Source organism: Pelobates fuscus, chromosome 7 (assembly GCF_036172605.1).
Source record: "Pelobates fuscus isolate aPelFus1 chromosome 7, aPelFus1.pri, whole genome shotgun sequence".
Classification (NCBI taxonomy): domain Eukaryota; kingdom Metazoa; phylum Chordata; class Amphibia; order Anura; family Pelobatidae; genus Pelobates; species Pelobates fuscus.
Genome location: NC_086323.1, coordinates 201499405 through 201519258, shown reverse-complemented (window position 1 = coordinate 201519258; position 19854 = coordinate 201499405). Strand labels below are relative to the sequence as shown.

General features: G+C 44.5%; 2 protein-coding genes across 3 annotated transcripts in view; one reads left to right on the top strand and one right to left on the bottom strand.

Moving 5' to 3' along the window:
- LOC134569295 (uncharacterized) overlaps positions 1 to 19854 on the bottom strand; it is a 732490-nt gene that overhangs the window by 31856 nt on the left and 680780 nt on the right. The window contains exon 9 of the mRNA XM_063428214.1: positions 16282 to 16295. Coding sequence (XP_063284284.1) covers positions 16282 to 16295 — 14 coding nt within the window. The remainder of the gene's footprint in view (positions 1 to 16281; positions 16296 to 19854) is intronic.
- The window catches only part of LOC134568458 (oocyte zinc finger protein XlCOF7.1-like), a 724127-nt gene that overhangs the window by 234895 nt on the left and 469378 nt on the right, over positions 1 to 19854 (top strand). The window lies entirely within an intron of this gene.

The window sequence follows — 19854 nt, the reverse complement described above, 5'->3', positions numbered from 1 at the left end:
AATGAGTGTTTCGTGTTGTAGGATTTGGTTTAGTATTATCTGTACCTTGGACCAGAGCGGCCGAATATCTATACATTCCCACCAAATATGCATCATATTGCCTATGGTGCTCGAGCATCTCCAGCACATGGGGTTTGTGTTAGGGTATATTTGATTCAGTTTGTGGGGGGTTAGGTACCATCTGTAGATCACTTTCTTGTGCGCCTCTACATGGGAGAAGCATGAGGTAATACCTTTCAGGGCGTTGGTGGCTTTGAGCCAAGCATCTTCCGTTAGGTTAGAGATGCCTTCTTTTTCCCATTGGCGTGTGAAGTGAAAGGAGTGGAGGGCATGGTAATCTAGGATAGATTTGTAACAAATCGAAAGAGATTTAGGCTTTAACGGTGCGTTTCGGCACTTGGACATTATGGCAATAGTACTGTTTACACGTTGGGGGGGCATTGAGTGATGCCATGAGACTTGGGAGGTTAACACACTTTTTAATTGTAGATATTGAAATATCAAGGAGTTCGGTAGATGCAAACGTTTTTGTAAGTCGGGGAATGGTTCGATAGAGTAGGATGTGCATATGTCCTTGATATATTTAACCCCATATTTGGCCCAGGTCTTCAGTGACAACCAAGGAGTCAGTAGGGTCAATGCCTCAATAGGAGCCTCTGCACAGTATTTTCCCTTTTCCGATACTGTTGAATAGTTTGTCCCAATATTTTAACATTAAGGCTGAGGTTGGGTATAGTGAGAGTTTTGGGGGACGGTGTACTTTAGGAGACCACATGACATGTAATAGTGAGTGTGGTGTGGACTTGTCGTGTTCCATGTCTGCCCATTGGAACGTGTATCTGTTAGCATGGACACGAATGGCCGATTCTAATATTGCAGCTTCATAGTATGCGGATATTTTAGGCGCACCTAATCCTCCTTCAGGCGATGTTTGTTGGAGTAAGGACATGGGTAAACGTGGTTTTTTCTTATCCCATATGTAACGGGACAATGTAGATTGAATATTTCTAAGCATTTGTGGTGGTACCTGGATTGGTAGCATCCGAAAAACATAGAGGATTTTTGGCAATAAGATCATTTTAATTACATTAATACGCCCCAACCAAGATAGGTGGATGTGTTTCCATGATTGGAAGAAAGAGGTGCATGTGTGTGATAAGGGTCCATAGTTGAGCGATAGGGTGGTGTGCTGGTGTAACGCAAGTTTGACACCCAGATAGGTGACGTATTTCTGTCTCCAGTCAAATTGATATATCCTCTTTAGTTTGTCAACTGTTGGTGCTTGGATATGAATGGGTAGGGCCTGTGTTTTGCTTTGGTTTAGTTTATAATATGATATTTTGCCATACTCTCGTAGGAGGTGTGTAAGGCGTGGTAGAGAAGTATCTGGGTTACTAACGGTAACTAAAATGTCGTCAGCAAACATAGCATTCCTGAGACAAGTGGGTCGTGTCTAATTTTTTGTGCTAGGGGTTCCAGCGCTAGGATAAAGAGGAGGGGGGAGAGCGGGCAGCCTTGCCTGGTACCGTTCGAGAGGTTGAATGGCAGTGAGGTAAAACCTGAGTTGGATACTTGAGCTGTTGGTTCCTTATAGAGAGCCATGATACCTCGGGTTAGTTCTCGAGGGAAACCGAATTTATGTAAGACTGAAATCATGTATGTCCAATTGAGACGGTCAAATGCCTTTTCGGCATCTAAGGCTAACAGGAGGCTTTCTGTGTGTGTCGCATCAATATGGGATAGTATATTAAGAATCTTCCTGGTGTTGTCTGTACCTTGCCGTCCTTTAACAAAGCCTGACTGGTCGTTATGGATAATGCGGGTGAGGGTGGGGTTGATTCTATTTGCTAAAAGTTTGGCATAGATCTTTGTGTCGCAATTTAATAACGATATGGGTCTGAAATTGGAGCATTGGGTTGGGGGTTTCCCAGGTTTGGGTAGTGTTGAGATGAAAGCTTGCAGCATGGCGGTAGGCAAAGCGCCATCCTGAAAGCAGCGGTTAAACAATTTAGTCAGGTAGGGTACTAGAAGGTCTTGGAACGTATAATAGTATGAGTTTGTAAACCCGTCCGGACCAGGTGATTTATGTTTTGGTAGTTGTCTAATAACGTCTTTTATTTCCTGGGGCGTAAAGGGTCGTATTAGGGATTGACAGTCTTCTGGGGTGAGGGTCGGTAGGGTGATGTCTTTCAGATATGTATCGATGTCGTTTTGCGTGGGGGAGTGGCAGTCCTGTTCTTTAGCTAGGTTATATAGGCCGCTATAGTAGCGGCTAAATTCCTCCACAATTGCTTGTGGATCTGTGATCTTTTCGCCCTGTTTTGCAGTGAGATATGCAATCTTGGACGATAGTGTTTTAGCTTTGAGTTGTGCTGCCAACGTCTTCCCTGCTCTGTTTCCGTCTTTAAAGAATTTGTGTTTCAGTTTCGACATTAAGTAGGTAGTTTTTTCCAGTTCCATGTCTTTCAGTTTTGACTGTAGATCATGAATCTGCCGTGTGACGGTATGTGATGGCGCTATTTTGTTAATGCGAGTGAGGCTAGCTAGTGATTTGTGCAGATCAATATATGCCTGTGTCCGAAGCTTCTTATTGTGGCTAGCATGTTTTATGAATTGGCCTCGTAGGACTGCCTTGTGGGCTTGCCAAATAGTTTCTATACCGATTTCTCCAGTGTCATTTAAACTAAAATAGGTGTCTAATTCTTTGGTGATTTGTGTCACTAGTTTATGGTCGGTCAGGAGGGTATCATTTAGACGCCAGGTGCGGTTCCCACTAGTAGGGTGTTGCGTTGCAAATTTCAGTATTATAGGGGCATGATCTGTCCAGGTGATGGTACCTATGTCCGCTGTAGCTATTTGTGGTGCGAGTGTGGTGGGGATGAGGAAACGGTCTATTCTGGAGTACGAGTTATGAACTAAGGAGTGAAATGTATAGTCTTTAAGTAGGGGGTGTAGAATTCTCCAAATATCAATAAACCCGTGTGTTTGTAGAGTATTTTCCAGAAGGGAAATGGAGCGTGTCCTTTGTTTAGTGGTATTGCCTGAAATCTTGGCGGAGGAGGTCGTATCTAGGTTTTGATCTAGGATGAAATTTGTGTCGCCTCCAATTATGACATTTCCGAATTTATGGGCGTTAGCTAACGACAAAATTTGGTCTAGGAAAAGGTGATGATTGTCAGGCGGGCCATACACGTTAACTAGTGTGTATTGAACATTGTTTATTATGCACTGCAAAAGAAGATAGCGACCTTTTCTATCACTTATTTTCTTTATCAGCTGAAATGCTACGTCCCTGCTGAGTAGAATAGAAACACCTCTTTTTTTTTTCTTGTACGTACAATGGTATCCGATTGGGAAATATCTGGAGGAGAATTTAGGGGATTTATAAGTTTGGAAGTGAGTCTCTTGGTAAAATGCTATGTGCGTTTTCTGTTTCTGTGCTTCTAACAATGCCATACGGCGTTTGTGGGGTGAGTTAAGCCCTTTGGCATTTATTGAGAGTAGGTTAAGTGTCATTTAGAATCGAATGGTGGGGTGATAGAGTAATGCGATTGTCTGTGGTAAGGTAAGCTGGTCGGTGTACATTAGTGTAATACACAGGTACAGATGTAAGGCGATATACAATTGCCTTGGCGAGGGTAGGAGGATTGGGGGGGAAGAATAACAAAAAGGAGTAAAACCAACTATGTACATAAGAAGGGTCCGTAGTGTAGGACCCGGTTTCCGAGATATTCATGGGCACTGAAGCCCTCACGTGGGGGTTGAGAAGACCCGCTAGCCGGGGTGAGAGAGAGGATGCCCCTAATAGGCCGAGAGATTACCCTCGACTCCCGTCTTGGTTAAGTGTTCATAAGTTAGAGAGGAATACATTCCTGTCCCCCAGGGGGGTAAGGCATTACAGTACTATCTGTGATGGCCGGCTACTCATAGGAGGCCCCGCTCTTGGGAGCTTCCATGCCCAGGCGGCCATCTTGGCAGCGCATGGGAAGCTGCAGCTGCCCCCTCGATAGGTATTTTTATGGCCTGGTACATGAAATAGTAACTTGTCTTGGCATGCGTTCGTTCATGATTAAGCTAATGGCTTGGGGGTCAAATATATACCATGTGTGACACAGCGTAAAAGTGAGTGGTAAAAAGGAACGCATAACATAAACAACCCAAAATACACATAAAACTTTCTGATATTTTGGGGCGTAGTGGAGAGCCAGATGCGGAGTCGCCATACATTGCTGGCGGCCCCGCACCCCCAACACCACACACCCCAGCTCCCCATCATAGAAGGGTCATATATAACAGAGGGAGGCATCAGTGTTAACATTAGAGTAGATAAAACATAGAGAATAGATGAAGTAAAGATAAGGATATGCAGTAGGATATGCACCAGAAAGAAAGGCAAGTAACAAGGTACTTATCCACCGAGCCTGACTTTCTCGTTTCTCAGTTCTTTGCCGCCAAGATCGGCTTACACTGTCCCAGATTGCACATGTGGCAAGAGTCATTTGATTTTCGTGCTTGTGGCCCAGTCGTGAGCAATTTTCATTGGCGAGGTTGTCGCTGTGGTGGCGTGTTGTGGGGTAGATGACGGTGGCGCGGTTTCCCCATTTTCAGTCATCGGTATGTTCCATTCAGCCAGAGCTCGTTTCCCCTCTTCTAAGGTGGTAATGTGTCTTTCAATGCCATTCCGTTTGACGATAATTCTTGCAGGGAAACCCCATTTGTAAGGAATACTCGCCGTTCGTAATGCGCTGGTCACGGGAGCAAAGTTCCTCCGAGCATTCAACGTATGTGCAGATAGATCCGTGTATAACTGGATTTTGCTGTATTCCTCAGGGAGTGTGGGTCTCTTCCTGGCAGCCGCCATTATAATTTCTTTGGTAGTGTAATAGTGTACACGAGTTATAGTGTCTCTCGGGACGGACTGAGGGAGATGTTTGGGTCGGGGTAGCCTGTGTGTTCTGTCCAGCAGCAAGGCGGTGATCGGTAGGTCTGGTGCCAAGAGGTGAAAGATGCGGCATACATAGTTGCCCAGTTCGCTGGGGCCTACACTGTCTGGAATACCTCGGATGCGCACGTTGTTCCGCCTGTCTCGGTCTTCATGGTCAGCTATTTTAGCATATATAGAAGTCAATTTAGCTTCCATGGTGTCATATGCGGTTACCACGTTATTATGTGCGGTTATGATCTCTTCCGTCTTAGTTTCGATATAGTCCATTCTCTCCCCCAGCGCCCTGACATCATCTCTAATTTCTTTTGCGATTAGGGTGAAATCTGCCCTCAAGGATGTCTGGAGGCTATCCAACATTCTCTGTATAGCGGATTCGGTGGCTGGTGTCTCCCGGTGGGATACAGACGTGACATCGCTCCGTCCTGAACTCGAGGCCGGTGAGTTAGGCCTATCTGCGCCATCTTGCGCTCGGCGTGGCGGCGAGGCCTTGGTCGCAATTTGCAGCGATGGTGTCTCTCTGGGTTTAGTTTTTTTGGTCATACGTTGTGCCATAGTGACTAGGCTAGGCAAGGCAGGTTCCGTTGGGTCTTTTTTCTCAATAAATGTTAGTATAATCGCTGTATTGCGGGTATTTCTCACGGAGCCGATCGCTCACACGTCCATTCTCTTGAACGGTCCGGCCACGCCCCGCCTTTTTCCTCATTTTACGTTCTTCCTCTCGCTTTACCTCCATCTCCCTATTCAAATATACTTTATTTGCGATTTCCATTAACTGTGATATGGACATGCCTACAAATCCCTCTATTTTCTGTCATTTCCTTTTAATATCACCTTGGGCCTGGCTGACAAATGCTGAATTGATCATCCTGGAATTCTCAGGAGCCTCTGGATTAAGAGGAGTATACAATCTATATGACTCCAATAATCTCTCATAAAAGGTACTAGGTGACTCATCAACCTTTTGCAACACCTCAGCCGTCTTTGACATATTAATTGCCTTCTTCCCTCCTGCCTTCATGCCAGCAATTATGGCTTCCCTATAAGCTCTTAGTTGGGGCATGTCAGCACCATTCACATTCCAATTTGGATCGACATTTGGATAATGGGCTGCAGCCCACGCAACTGGATTGGCCTGATTTTGAGTACGGGCCGTTTCCTCAAGCATTTTAATAGCCGCTTGATTAATCCAGGTCCTTTCCTCACAATTAAATAAAGTTAATAATAATTGCTGGCAATCGGCCCAGGTGGGATTATGTGTCTGGATAATTGAAGTAACCAAATCTGTCATGACTTGAGGTTTTTTCAGTATATGAGGAGTTATGAGTCTTCCAGTTAAATAAATCAGTCGTGGTGAAGGGGACATATACAAACACTGGATCTGCCCGTTGTATTTGGCCATTCTCATCGACGTGTGTTGGGCCTGGTGTAAGTCGGAGGGGCGTTTGGTAATGTCGGGGTTGGAGGGCACCAGTCATCTGTCGGGTTACTATGGGACTACGATACGGTAGTTTCATAATGAGTTCCGGTCTAGGGGTAGTAAGGCAAGGGGAATGAGGCGGATTGATTTTACCAGGTGGAAATTCAGTAAACAGGATATTACGGGCCGGACTGGGAGGAGCCTGACCAGGAACCAGAAGTGATGTCAGTTCCGGATATATGGAACTAGTGGGGGCCGGTACCAGAAGGGGAGGGCTCAGAGTCAGTGGGCTAGACTCTGAACTAGATGCATGAGTGGGCAGGGACAATGGGAAAGGGGGAGTGGCATCACCAGTAACACCACCTCTAACCTTAGAGGAAGTGTAAGGGGGTGGGGAGGGAAGTTCAGCCTCAGAGGGAGAATCTAAAATGGGCAGAGTTGCAGCCCTGATGGAGAGGCGAGTCTTGGCCACCATGAGGCGACATTGCTCCTCATGTCATACCTTAACCCATTTAGGCAATTCTTCTACAATCTGTTTCCAACAATCAATATACGAAAACTGATTGTAAAATTCAGGCCCACTAGATACAGCCGCGTGCACAAGTTGTACCAAAATGAGATCAAGGCTACCACATGGTGGCCATGCGGTCACCATAATGGGCCACTCTCTACTACATAAGGTAGTCAAACGTTGTGGGGACAATTTTACCCCAAAATCACAAGCCTTATATCCCTTAGTAAAGTTCTTCAGCATGCATGATAAGGGATCAACAATCTTTGAGTCAGACGCACCCATACTGGCAACGGAGCGTCTAATACAAAGATACACAAAACTCCAAACACACTTCCAACAGTCACACTCGTTTACCCGGCAACAGTACCACGTGGCAAAGTTGCTAAGCCAAACGTACACACACGATAACATGCAGAGAATTCTCGTACATACAGTGATATCACAGCGTCCCACTCACAAAGATCTACCAAACACTAGCTACTTACCCCTCTATAACTATAAATCAACTCTACAATTATTTGTACTATGAATCAACTTTTAACTAACCGACTATATCACATTCTAGTAATCTCATCTTTACAATCAGTGGTTATGGTACAATTAGTACGTGGTTATAGTACAGTTTTAAAGTCACAGATCAGTTAGTAACAGTTAGGGTATTATACATATAACATAAAACAGCAATTGTTAGTAATTTTTACACAATGTCAGTGGTTATGGTACATGTCAGTGGTTATGGTACCGTGCGCTATTTTGCAGTTATACACACAATTTACACTCCCACTAGACTGCAGAGCTCTAGCTTTCTAGCTGGACATACAATTTAACCAATTCACCAACTACAATATATTTAACAACATTTACAATAATCCCAACTACTCTAACTGGCCAGCACCTCGAGAGCTTTCGATCTATTTGTACACCAGAGATTCGATAAGTCTTCACTGCCCAGACACCGCATATAGTGAACTAGAGGGCAGAATTTACACCAGTACCCTTTTAGTCTATTTATGCTATCAATAATCTAGTGGCTGGATTTACAACAGAGCACACTTAGTCAAGATAGGGTGAAATCTAGCAAACGATAATGTACAACAGAGTCTGCTTAGTTTCGCCGGTCTCCCCGCCTAGCAATCAAAATTTACACCTAGCATGCTAGTCAAGACAGGACACCGGTGTCCGACCCAAGCTATCTACAACAGAACTTGGTCTGACTATACCACCTATATTAGACGGGTTGACTACAAAGCGTCTAATGTCCAGATAAGTGTTGCGCCTTCACTTCTTCCTCCCAGAGGAATCCAAATGTAAAACCCATTGTGGGTCTACCGCTCTAACGGTATCAATCTTACCTGTTATTTCCTGCCCTGGGTTCGCATTCAAACGACGGGGCACCCCGGTACTCACTGCGCAGAAGCCGATGATCTCCTGGACAAAAGGCCAGTGGCGCCGAGACGAAAGGAGGTCCACGCAGAGGTCCATGGGTGCTACCGTGGAGAACGTTGGTAAAAAGCTTTACCGTCTCAAATCTCTGCGCCGGCTTGAAAGTTTCCCCGCCAATGCACCAATTTTGTTACCGAGTAAACTAGCAGAAACCAAACACAGAGAAATGGATGCAGGATTTCAGGAAATAAGAGGCCTTTATTTACATACCGATCGGGTCTCAGATGAACTCCTGTTCCAAAAATATCTGAGAGACCAACACATGGTGTACATTCCTTATATAGCAATATAGCTCCTCGCATCAATAGCTACACCCACATATACCCTTAACCAATCATGAGCAGAATATAGACTTGTACATCTGGTTAGACCACATGGCTCATCCAACACAAAGGAAATCAGTGCAATTTCAGTTCCAGCATTCCTGCACATGCTCAATATACTGATGACTCATCGAACTGTTTGTAACCAGATACTAATTAGCCTATGCCCTGTGGATCCCATCACAACTCCCATCACTGTGGATCCCATCACAACTCTATATAATAATACTGAGTATCTATACACTGATAAGAAACATATCGCTCTGTATAATAAATGTGAAGGCTTGGCCTGCAATTGTGGGAGGGGCATGTTACCTACTTAAACCCCCTCCTCATCTTCCTCAGTCTCGTTAGTTTTTTCCGGCGATTCGCATGGAAGAGGTTTCCGGTCGCCATCGGCTCCCTCGTGGTTCTCCTTACCTGACCTGCCGTTCTCCATCGCCGTTTCTTCCTGTCCCCGGCCTTTTCTCAGGGGTGATTGTCAGCAAGCCCTGCCTACCTGGCCATGGGAGGGGTCCTTGGCTGTGCTCTCCATCGTGGTTGCGTGTCAGGCAGGGGCATGGTCTCGGAAAGTGCTGCTCCCTAGTTCCCGTTTCAGTCCGGTCCGCGGGCTCGCTTCACTGCAGAGCTGGGTATGGGTAGCCAGCGCTCTGTCCGGTGCTCTGCCTCCCGTCCTCCATGTCGCCCCCCCCCCCTCAGCCCGGCTACGACGCTGCTCTCCTCTGTGTCTTGTGGGTTGGCGCCTGTGGGGCACTGTTTGGGCTGTGGGCGTGCGTTGGAGATTGGGGGTGACCCCTCTGTGTGCGGGCGTGCTTCTGGCATGTGGGTGGGGGGCCGTTGGAGCATTGCACACGGGGCTCAGCTTGCTGCTCGTCCCATTTTCTCTGCCCTTGTGTGTGGCGTTCCGGCGGTCTTCGCTTGTGTGTTGGGGGCATGCTTGTGTGCGGGTGTCGTTTTTTTTTGGTCTCTGACGCGTGCCTGTGGCCTGGATGGCGCTTCGTGGGTGCCGGCTCACAAGATGCAGAGGTGGCCAGTACAGCATGAGAAGAGACACAGAGAACGACATGCCACCCAATGGCTGCCCCGCCACGATTGCCAACCAACACTGTGTTGCAAGTAAAAACTTTACTGCAGAAATTTGGGATGAGCAACAACACATAGGATACCACAGCCTGACGATACAGTCATTGCCAGACCACTGGGAACAAGTTATGTTTTACAACTGCACAGTCCTGATATGACCTTCTTTTTAGATATACAGTTAAAACCATCGCTTCCAAAAAAAAAAATTGCGGTTAACCCCCTCACTGCCTGCATCACTTTTCACACAGCGTCACTCTCTACCTCAGATAGCAGGCTGTTATGTGGCTACAGAACCTCTTTCATTCCTCAGCTTTCGGCTATGCATGCCTGGTAGGACTCGCATATACACAGTGGAGCGATATCCACATTTACCATGGGATACACAGGGCATTATGCTCAGCAACCTAACATGCCATCCAAGCGAATTACTATCCCCTAACTTGCTGTTATACACCACGTCTGTTTCTTTAACCCCTGTGCACAAGCTTTGTCATGTGAGCATTGTCATGCTTAGAGATAATAATAATAAAAAAAAAAAAAAAAGGGAAAAGTGCTGGTGAGGAGGAGGTTAGGGTTTCTACACGCGTTTGTGCATTCTTTTTCATACTTGCGTATTCCATACAGCCTGTTTCACCTGGACTCCGACGGGTTCACTCTGCCCTCTAGTTACGGTCGACCCACGGTTCTTCCTCGTACCCCACCCCTCTTCCTTTTTCACTCACACTGTACGTCCCCTCTCACTCGTCCCTTTCCCCTCTTAGTTAGCAGTTGCCACTCGCACTGAGTCTCGTGACCCCCGTGGGGTTTACCCCAGCTCTGTTTCTGTTCCCTACTGCCGGGCTCGCTCCTTTCAGCCGTCCGCCTGGACACTGTCGTGCTTGCTCTGCTTTCGGTTACGGTCGGCCCTGCGGTATTTCCTTGTTTCACTCTCTCCTCTCCAATGCACATTCAACAAATCTATCCTCTCACACTGCTTTCCCTCCCCTCTTAGTTAGCTGTGGCTGGCTGTCAGGGTCCTAGGTGTCCACTAGTTGATAAGTCCCCCCCCCCGGCTTCTTCGCCTTAGGTTAGTGGTCCCGCGAGGCCAACACCCATCCTCATACTCGGAGGTTCTACGCCCCTCGGGCCAAATCATAGTTAGTCGCCTCGCATGTGGCATAGAGAGGGCCTCACCTGTCACTCCCTTTCTATCTTATGATTATATGTCACCGAGAGGCCAACACCCCGCCACAACGTTTAGTGGCCACGTTATCCCCTGGCACCAACGCATAGATAGAGCCTCTCATGCCGCTTGGCATCTAGCAGGGCCTCACCCGTCACCAAACCTAGTTTTAATTGTTTCGCCTTATTGGCATTAGCTAGTGAGCCAGCACGCACATGCACACGCACACATTGGGGCTCATAACACTGCACGTTCTTTTCCTTTTTCCTCCTTACGGACACCCACCTGGACTCTGACGTGCTTACTCTGCACTCCAGTTATGGTCGGCCCTACGCTACTTCCTTGTACATCCCTACCTTTCGATACACGTTTCCTCAGGTACGTTCCTTCTCTCACTCCCTACCCTCCCCTCTTAGTTAGCTGTGGCTGGCTGTCAGGGTCCTAGGCGTCCGCTAGTTGTAATTCCCCCTGGCTTCTTCGCCTTAGGTTAGTGGTCCCGCGAGGCCAACACCCATCCTCATACTCGGAGGTACTACGCCCCTCGGGCCAAATCATAGTTAGTCGCCTCGCATGTGGCCTAGAGAGGGCTTCACCTGTCACTCCCATTCTATCTTATGATTAACTGTCACCGAGAGGCCGACACCCCGCCACAACGTTCAGTGGCCACGTTATCCCCTCGCGCCAACGCATATATAGAGCCTCTCACGCCGCTTGGCATCTAGCAGGGCCTCACCTGTCACCATACCTAGTTTTTAATTGCTTCGCCTTTTTGGCATTAGCTAGTATGCCAGCACGCTCACTCACACACTTTCACACTTTCACACTCTTGCGCACATTGGGTCGCTTGTGGGCTGTTATTAGTCTCTTTTCTAGCAGGTCTCCGCTGCTAACCGTAGGTGTGCTATTTTTCCGCCCGGGTTTCGTTTGGCTAGGTCTGGTTCATCGCGCTGTGGAGTTTTCAGTTACTCCTACTTTCTTTTTCGGGTCCTGGGCGCCTCCTCGCTTGCTGCGGTTCTCGCGAGTCAACTTGTTCTCCCCCCCGGCAGCCTTCCGGTCAGCTGTACTCAGTGTCTGTCTGCCTCCACGGGTAACGCTGTTGCTGGAGGGGGCCACAAGTTTTTCGCTCTTCTCCGTTGTTCGCCCCCCGGGTTATCTTTCCTGCTGTCGCCTTTGGGGCGGTGTCGGATGGTAGTTAAGAGCAACTGGCACCTGCAGCTTCGGCTAGATCCAATACCAGACTCCTGCACCTATTTTTCGTGCGATCGGTCCTGTGCCTCTTCCTACTCTTACAACGTGGCCCTGCCTACGGCCTCTCCTGTAGCCGATACCATTCCCGGCGTTTCGAGGCATGATCGCGGACTGCTAGCCTCGGTGGCTCGGGGTCGTCGTCGTTTCACGTCTGGCTTTCTAGCACTCACGGTGCTTGTGTTAGGTCCGCTCTTCCCCTTGTGGCTCCTTCCCACACATACTGTTACGGTCTCTGTCGACTATGTTGTCTGTGTTTGATTTTCGCTTCTTTTGCCACCTCTTTCTTGCTTCCACTCTACTTATCCAGTCTACAACTTCACATGTTGTTTCAAGTTTCATTCACACGCAGTTTGATCTCCTCATACCAGATTTTCCCATACGCAAGGCATTTCAGTTTCCAGGAATTTTCAATTTACAGATACCCCATCAACATCCTAGTATTTTGATCACAATCAGTCTTAATCATGCTTGTCATCACGCACCGGGCATCAACCTTTCTATGTAGGGCGATATCCGTTTGATCCAAGGATAATCCGACCGCCATACTGGGGTCAAGAAAGAATTTTTCCCTAGCTTGTTGCAAATTGGGAAACGCATCAAACTGGGTTTTTCGCCTTCTTTTGGATCAACCGTTTAATCACAGATGTGAGGTAGGCCGGAATTAGGGGACCCTACTCCTCGTCAGTTAGGTAACTAGGTAGTCTAGTTGTCAAGACGCTATACAGTTTCTCACCTATTAATGCAGTATATTGATTACCTTTCTCGCCCCCACACTTAGTCTGTATAGATGGCCATGCATGTTTTATTCTTTACTTCCCCTTGCACTAGTCAGACGGTCCGTTAAAGCGCCGGGCTCCTAATTTTAACATTCAGCTGTCTCCATACAGATAGATTTTTTAGGTTGTTGATTGCTTTTATACAGGTTTCCTTTTTTTTTTTTTTATACAGGTTTCCTTTTATTACAGGCCCTAAGACGACGGTTCCGACACGCCACAACCGACTTATTCCCACCTTTTTTTTTTCCTTACGGCCTTATTTGCCCCACACACAATACTGAGTATCTATATGCTGATAATAAACATGTCGCTCTGTATAATAATACTGAGTATCTATACACTAATAATAAACATGTCGCTGTATAATAATACTGAGTATCTATACGCTGATAATAAACATGTCACTCTGTATAATAATTCTGGGTATCTATACGCTGATAATAAACATGTCGCTCTGTATAATAATACTGAGTATCTATACGCTGATAATAAACATGTCGCTCTGTATAATAATACTGAGTATCTATACACTGATAATAAACATGTCACTATGTATAATAATACGGAGTATCTATACGCTGATAATAAACATGTGGCTCTGTATAATAATACTGAGTATCTATACGCTGATAATAAACATGTGGCTCTGTATAATAATACTGAGTATCTACACACTGATAATAAACATGTCGCTCTGTATAATAATACTGAGTATCTACACACTGATAATAAACATGTCGCTCTGTATAATAATACTGAGTATCTATACGCTGATAATAAACATGTGGCTCTGTATAATAATACTGAGTATCTATACACTGATAATAAACATGTCACTCTGTATAATAATTCTGGGTATCTATACGCTGATAATAAACATGTCGCTCTGTATAATAATACTGAGTATCTATACGCTGATAATAAACATGTTGCTCTGTATAATAATACTGAGTATCTATACACTGATAATAAACATGTCGCTCTGTATAATAATACTGAGTATCTATACGCTGATAATAAACATGTCGCTCTGTATAATAATACTGAGTATCTATACGCTGATAATAAACATGTCGCTCTGTATAATAATTCTGAGTATATATACACTGATAATAAACATGTCGCTCTGTATAATAATACTGAGTATCTACACACTGATAATAAACATATCCCTCTGTATAATAATACTGAGTATCTCACTCTGTATAATAATACTGAGTATCTATACGCTAATAATAAACATGTCGCTCTGTTTAATAATACCGAGTATCTATACGCTGATAATAAACATGTCGCTCTGTATAATAATTCTGAGTATCTATACATTGAGAATAAACATGTCGCTCTTTATAATAATACTGAGTATCTATACACTGAGAATAAACATGTCGCTCTGTATAATATTGCTGAGTATCTATACACTGATAATAAACATGTCGCTCTGTATAATAATACTGAGTATCTATACACTGATAATAAACATGTAGCTCTGTTTAATAATACCGAGTATCTATACGCTAATAATAAACATGTCGCTCTGTTTAATAATACCGAGTATCTATACGCTGATAATAAACATGTCGCTCTGTATAATAATTCTGAGTATCTATACATTGAGAATAAACATATCGCTCTGTATAATAATACTGAGTATCTATACACTGATAATAAACATGTCGCTCTGTATAATAATGCTGAGTATCTATACACTGATAATAAACATGTCGCTCTGTATAATAATACTGAGTATCTATACACTGATAATAAACATGTCGCTCTGTATAATAATACAGAGTATCTATACACTGATAATAAACATGTCGCTCTGTATAATAATACTGAGTATCTATACCCTGATAATAAACATGTCGCTCTGTATAATAATTCTGAGTATCTATACACTGATAATAAACATGTCGCTCTGTATAATAATACTGAGTATCTATACACTGAGAATAAACATGTCGCTCTGTATAATATTGCTGAGTATCTATATACTGATAATAAACATGTCGCTCTGTATAATAATACTGAGTATCTATACACTGATAATAAACATGTTGCTCTGTTTAATAATACCGAGTATCTATACGCTAATAATAAACATGTCGCTCTGTTTAATAATACCGAGTATCTATACGCTGATAATAAACATGTCGCTCTGTATAATAATTCTGAGTATCTATACATTGAGAATAAACATATCGCTCTGTATAATAATACTGAGTATCTATACACTGATAATAAACATGTCGCTCTGTATAATAATACTGAGTATCTATACACTGATAATAAACATGTTGCTCTGTATAATAATACTGAGTATCTATACACTGATAATAAACATGTCGCTCTGTATAATAATACCGAGTATCTATACGCTGATAATAAACATGTCGCTCTGTATAATAATACTGAGTATCTGTACACGGATAATAAACATGTCGCTCTGTATAATAGTACAGAGAATCTATACGCTGATAATAAACATGTCGCTTTGTATAATAATGCCGAGTATCTATACCCTGATAATAAACATGTCACTCTATATAATAATACTGAATATCTATACACTGATAATAAACATGTCGCTCTGTATAATAATACTGAGTATCTGTACACTAATAATAAACATATCACTCTGGATAATAGTACAGAGAATCTATACGCTGATAATAAACATGTCGCTTTGTATAATAATACCGAGTATCTATACACTGATAATAAACATGTCACTCTATATAATAATACTGAGTATCTATACACTGATAAGAAACATATCGCTCTGTATAATAATACTGAGTATCTATACACTGATAATAAACATGTCGCTCTGTATAATAATACTGAGTATCTATACCCTGATAATAAATATGTCGCTCTGTATAATAATTCTGAGTATCTATACACTGAGAATAAACATGTCGCTCTGTATAATAATACTGAGTATCTATACACTGATAATAAACATGTCGCTCTGTATAATAGTACTGAATATCTATACGCTGATAATAAACATGTTGCTCTGTATATTAATAATGAGTATCTATACACTGATAATAAACATGTCGCTCTGTATAATAGTACTGAGTATCTATACGCTGATAATAAACATGTCGCTCTGTATAATAATACCGAGTATCTATACGCTCATAATAAACATGTTGATCTGTATAATACTGAGTATCTATATGCTGATAATAATCATGTTGCTCTTTATAATAATAATGAGTATCTATACGCTGATAATAAACATGTCGCTCTGTATAATAATACTGAGTATCTATACGCTGATAATAAACGTCGCTCTGTATAATAATACTGAGTATATATATGCTGATAATAAACATGTCACTCTGTAAAATAGTACTGAACATCTATACGCTGATAATAAACATGTCGCTCTGTATAATACTGAGTATCTATACGTTGATAATAATCATGTCGCTCTGTATAATTGTGGTGGAATCTCGGTGAAAATAAATTTAGTAGGCCGAGATTACCACGTGGCATGTGTACGTGCATATACTGGTGTATCGGTCGGTTGGTTACACGTGGCAAAGATACAATCAGTAGTGTACGGAGCATGTGCGAGAATACCGGATGTAGTATTCCCCTCCTCCATTGTGCTGGGCAAGCCATGTGGTCAAACAGGAAGTTAGTTCTTGTTCGATTGATTGGGTAAGAGTATGTGTGGGTGGAGCCAATTATGGGTGGAGTTACATGCCTATATAAGGAACCTACACTATTGTCCGGGGCTCAGATCTTGTATTTTGGTGACATTAGTCCCTCTGAGTCCCGTTCGGTGAATCGAATAAAGAATCTCTTCCTTCCTGAAGAAACCTGTGTCCATCTCTCTGTGCTTGGCTTCCGTCAGTTTCTCCGGTATCATTTGGTGCATTGGCCGGGAAGCTCATCGTTCAACGGTAGCTGAGAAGCAGAGGCGTGTGACGGTCTATCTTTGCCCACGTTCAATACGGCTGCACCCCTGAACTTCTGCGTGGACCTCACTTCGTCTCAGCGCCACTGGTCTGTTGTCCAGGAGATCATCGGCCTCTACGTAGTAAGTGCTGGGGTGTCCCTGTCGATGAGTGTGAACTCAGGTTCAGGAACGAGGAGGTAAGACGACCGCTGTTTTAGACGGCGGACCCACTAGGGGTATTGGATACCGATTGTGCGGTAGGCCCATAAGGGGTTATTTGGAATCTGCCCCCTCCAGTGGAGGGAAGGAGCGAAGGCGCACCGCTCAATTAAACGCCCTGTAGTCAACCCGTTTAATTTTGGTTTGGAGTCAGGCGGGGTTCTAGTGTAAATAGCCCTAGCCGGACACCGGTGTCTTGTCTAGACTAGCGTTCTAGGGTGTATATTTTGTTCGCTAGGTCGGAGGGACCGGGAGACTAATCGGCGTCTGTGTAAATTCGGGCCGCTAGATCTCAACCTATAAGTGGGAAGGCGTGTAAATTTGGAACCCACTAGATTTTTGATAGAGTAAATAGACTAAAAGGGTGCTGTTGTAAATTCCGCCCTCTAGTTCGCTATATGTGGTGCTTGGGCAGAGTGGCTAACCAAAACGTATGTAGATAGTTTTAGGTAGTCCATCAAGGTACTGGCCAATAGATTAGTTGGGAATTGTAAATGTGTTAAAGATTGTTGTAGTAGCGTGTATATCTTGCTAGATAGCGTGAGCTCTGCCGTCTAGCGAGAGTGTGAATAGTGTGTAATTGTATTATAGTGCACGGTACCATAACCATGTATAATTACTGACACTGTAAATAAGTACTAATAATTGTCGTCTATGTTGTATGTTTAACACCATAACCACTACTAATTGAACTGTGACTTTAAATTGTACTCTAACCTATGCTAACCGTACTGGGGTATGTTATAGATGGGTAATTCAGATATAGGGAATTATAGCGTGGGTGACTGTATAGTTTCGCCAAAGGGCACAGTGTTAGTTATTTAGTGACTGGTGTAACAGCTGTGTGTACGGGAATTCCCTGAGTGTTTTGTTGTGTGCGTTTCGCTTAGTAACTGTACCACGTGGTGCTGTTGCCGAGGGAACGGGTGTGACCGTTGGAAGAGTGTTTGTGTAGTTTCTGTTGGAGACGACGCTCCATTGTTAAGTATGGGCGCGTCAGATTCAACGATTTTGGATCCCTTAGGATGTATGATAAAAAAACTTTAAAAAGGGATATACTGCATGTGATTTTGGGGTAAAGATGTCTCCAGCACGCCTGACTACTTTGTTTAGTAGGGAATGGCCTACTTTGGTTGCCGCATGGCCACCACGTGGCAGTTTGGATCCTAATCTGGTACAGCGTGTAGACGTGGCTGTATCAGGTAGGCCTGAACTTTACGGCCAGTTTCCATATATTGATTGTTGGAGGCAGGCCGCAAATGACTCGCCAAAATGAATCCGAGTATGCCACGAGGAACAATGTCGCCTCATGGTGGCCAGGACTCGCTTGTCCACTAAGGCCGTAATCACGCCCATTTTGGACACGCCCCCTGAGTCTGAGATCCCTATGCCGCCCCCTTACTCCTCCTCCACCGGAAGAGGAAGAGGAGGTGCTGTTGGAAACGCTCCTCCCCTTGCCCCGCTGTCCCCACCTACTCCCTCCTCTAGCTCAGAGCCCAGCCCTCTTGCTTCAAACCCTCCCCTTCCGGTACCTACCTCCGTTAACTCCACATACCCTGATTTGGCGCCATATCTAGTTTCCGGTCAGGCTCCTCCTAGCCCGGCCCGGAATATTTTACTTACCAACCTTCCCCATAGTAAATCGTCCCCATCCCCTTGTCTTACTACCCCTCTGTCACGTCTAAACATTTGTTATGAAGGAACACAACTGCAGATTTCTTATAGTTGAATATTTATTATCAAAAGTAAAAGGTATTGACTTTAAGTCCAATTACAGGTACTGTAGCTTTAATTAATAAACGATAACTGAAGTCCACAATTACAGGCACTGTAGCTTTAAGTAGTAAACGATAACTGAAGTCCACAATTACAGGCACTGTAGCTTTAAGTAGTAAACGATAACTGAAGTCCACAATTACAGGCACTGTAGCTTTAAGTAGTAAACGATAACTGAAGTCCACAATTACAGGCACTGTAGCTTTAAGTAGTAAATGGTAGTAATTAGCAGACACTGAATCAGAAAGAGTCTCTTAGTAGTATTAATGAATTAGGTGATAAGAAGTTACAATAGCTGTTCCATAGACTTTAACTGAAGCGATACAGATGCAGCTAACTGAGATAAAGTATGAGTTGAAGTTAGCTGTAACGGTTTTGTTTTATCGAAGGACTTTGAAGACAGGAAATAACAGCTTTGAAATGCAACGCTTATCACAGAGGTTTTACTTAGCTTCCGGCACATAGAACACTGGTTCCCGAGATCTCCTCAGAGGCGGTTATCCTGGAAGGAGAGAGTTCAGCTTTAGTCGTGGAAGAGGAGAGGTGAAGGGAACTTGAAGTCTTCTAGTCCGGTCCGGTAACAGAGGGCTTTCACAACGATGTTGTAGCCGGTTCGTGAGTACGGAACGTAGTTCAATAATCCAGCGTCGATCAGCTGGTGCGGTCGGATTAAATAGGGAGACCGTGTCATAAAGGGGTGTGGCTAGGCTCCGTGGAACCAGGAAGTAAGAGGATACCATAGTTAAGGCATGACACCCTCGACCGGAACCCCTAACTGACGCACCCAGGCCCGGACTGGCCATCGGGCACACCGGGCAAATGCCCGGTGGGCCGCGATGGCCGTGGGGCCGAGGCCGGCAGGGGAGATCACAGGATCTCCCCTGCCATCCTGTGCAGGGCCAGCGCTACCCGAGCGCCGGCCCTGCTCTGTGTCTCCATGGGCCGGTGGGGAGATCAAAGATCTCCCTCACCGGCCCAGAGACCCTGTTACATGCGGCTGCCGGCTGGGGTGTGAGGGAGGGAGGA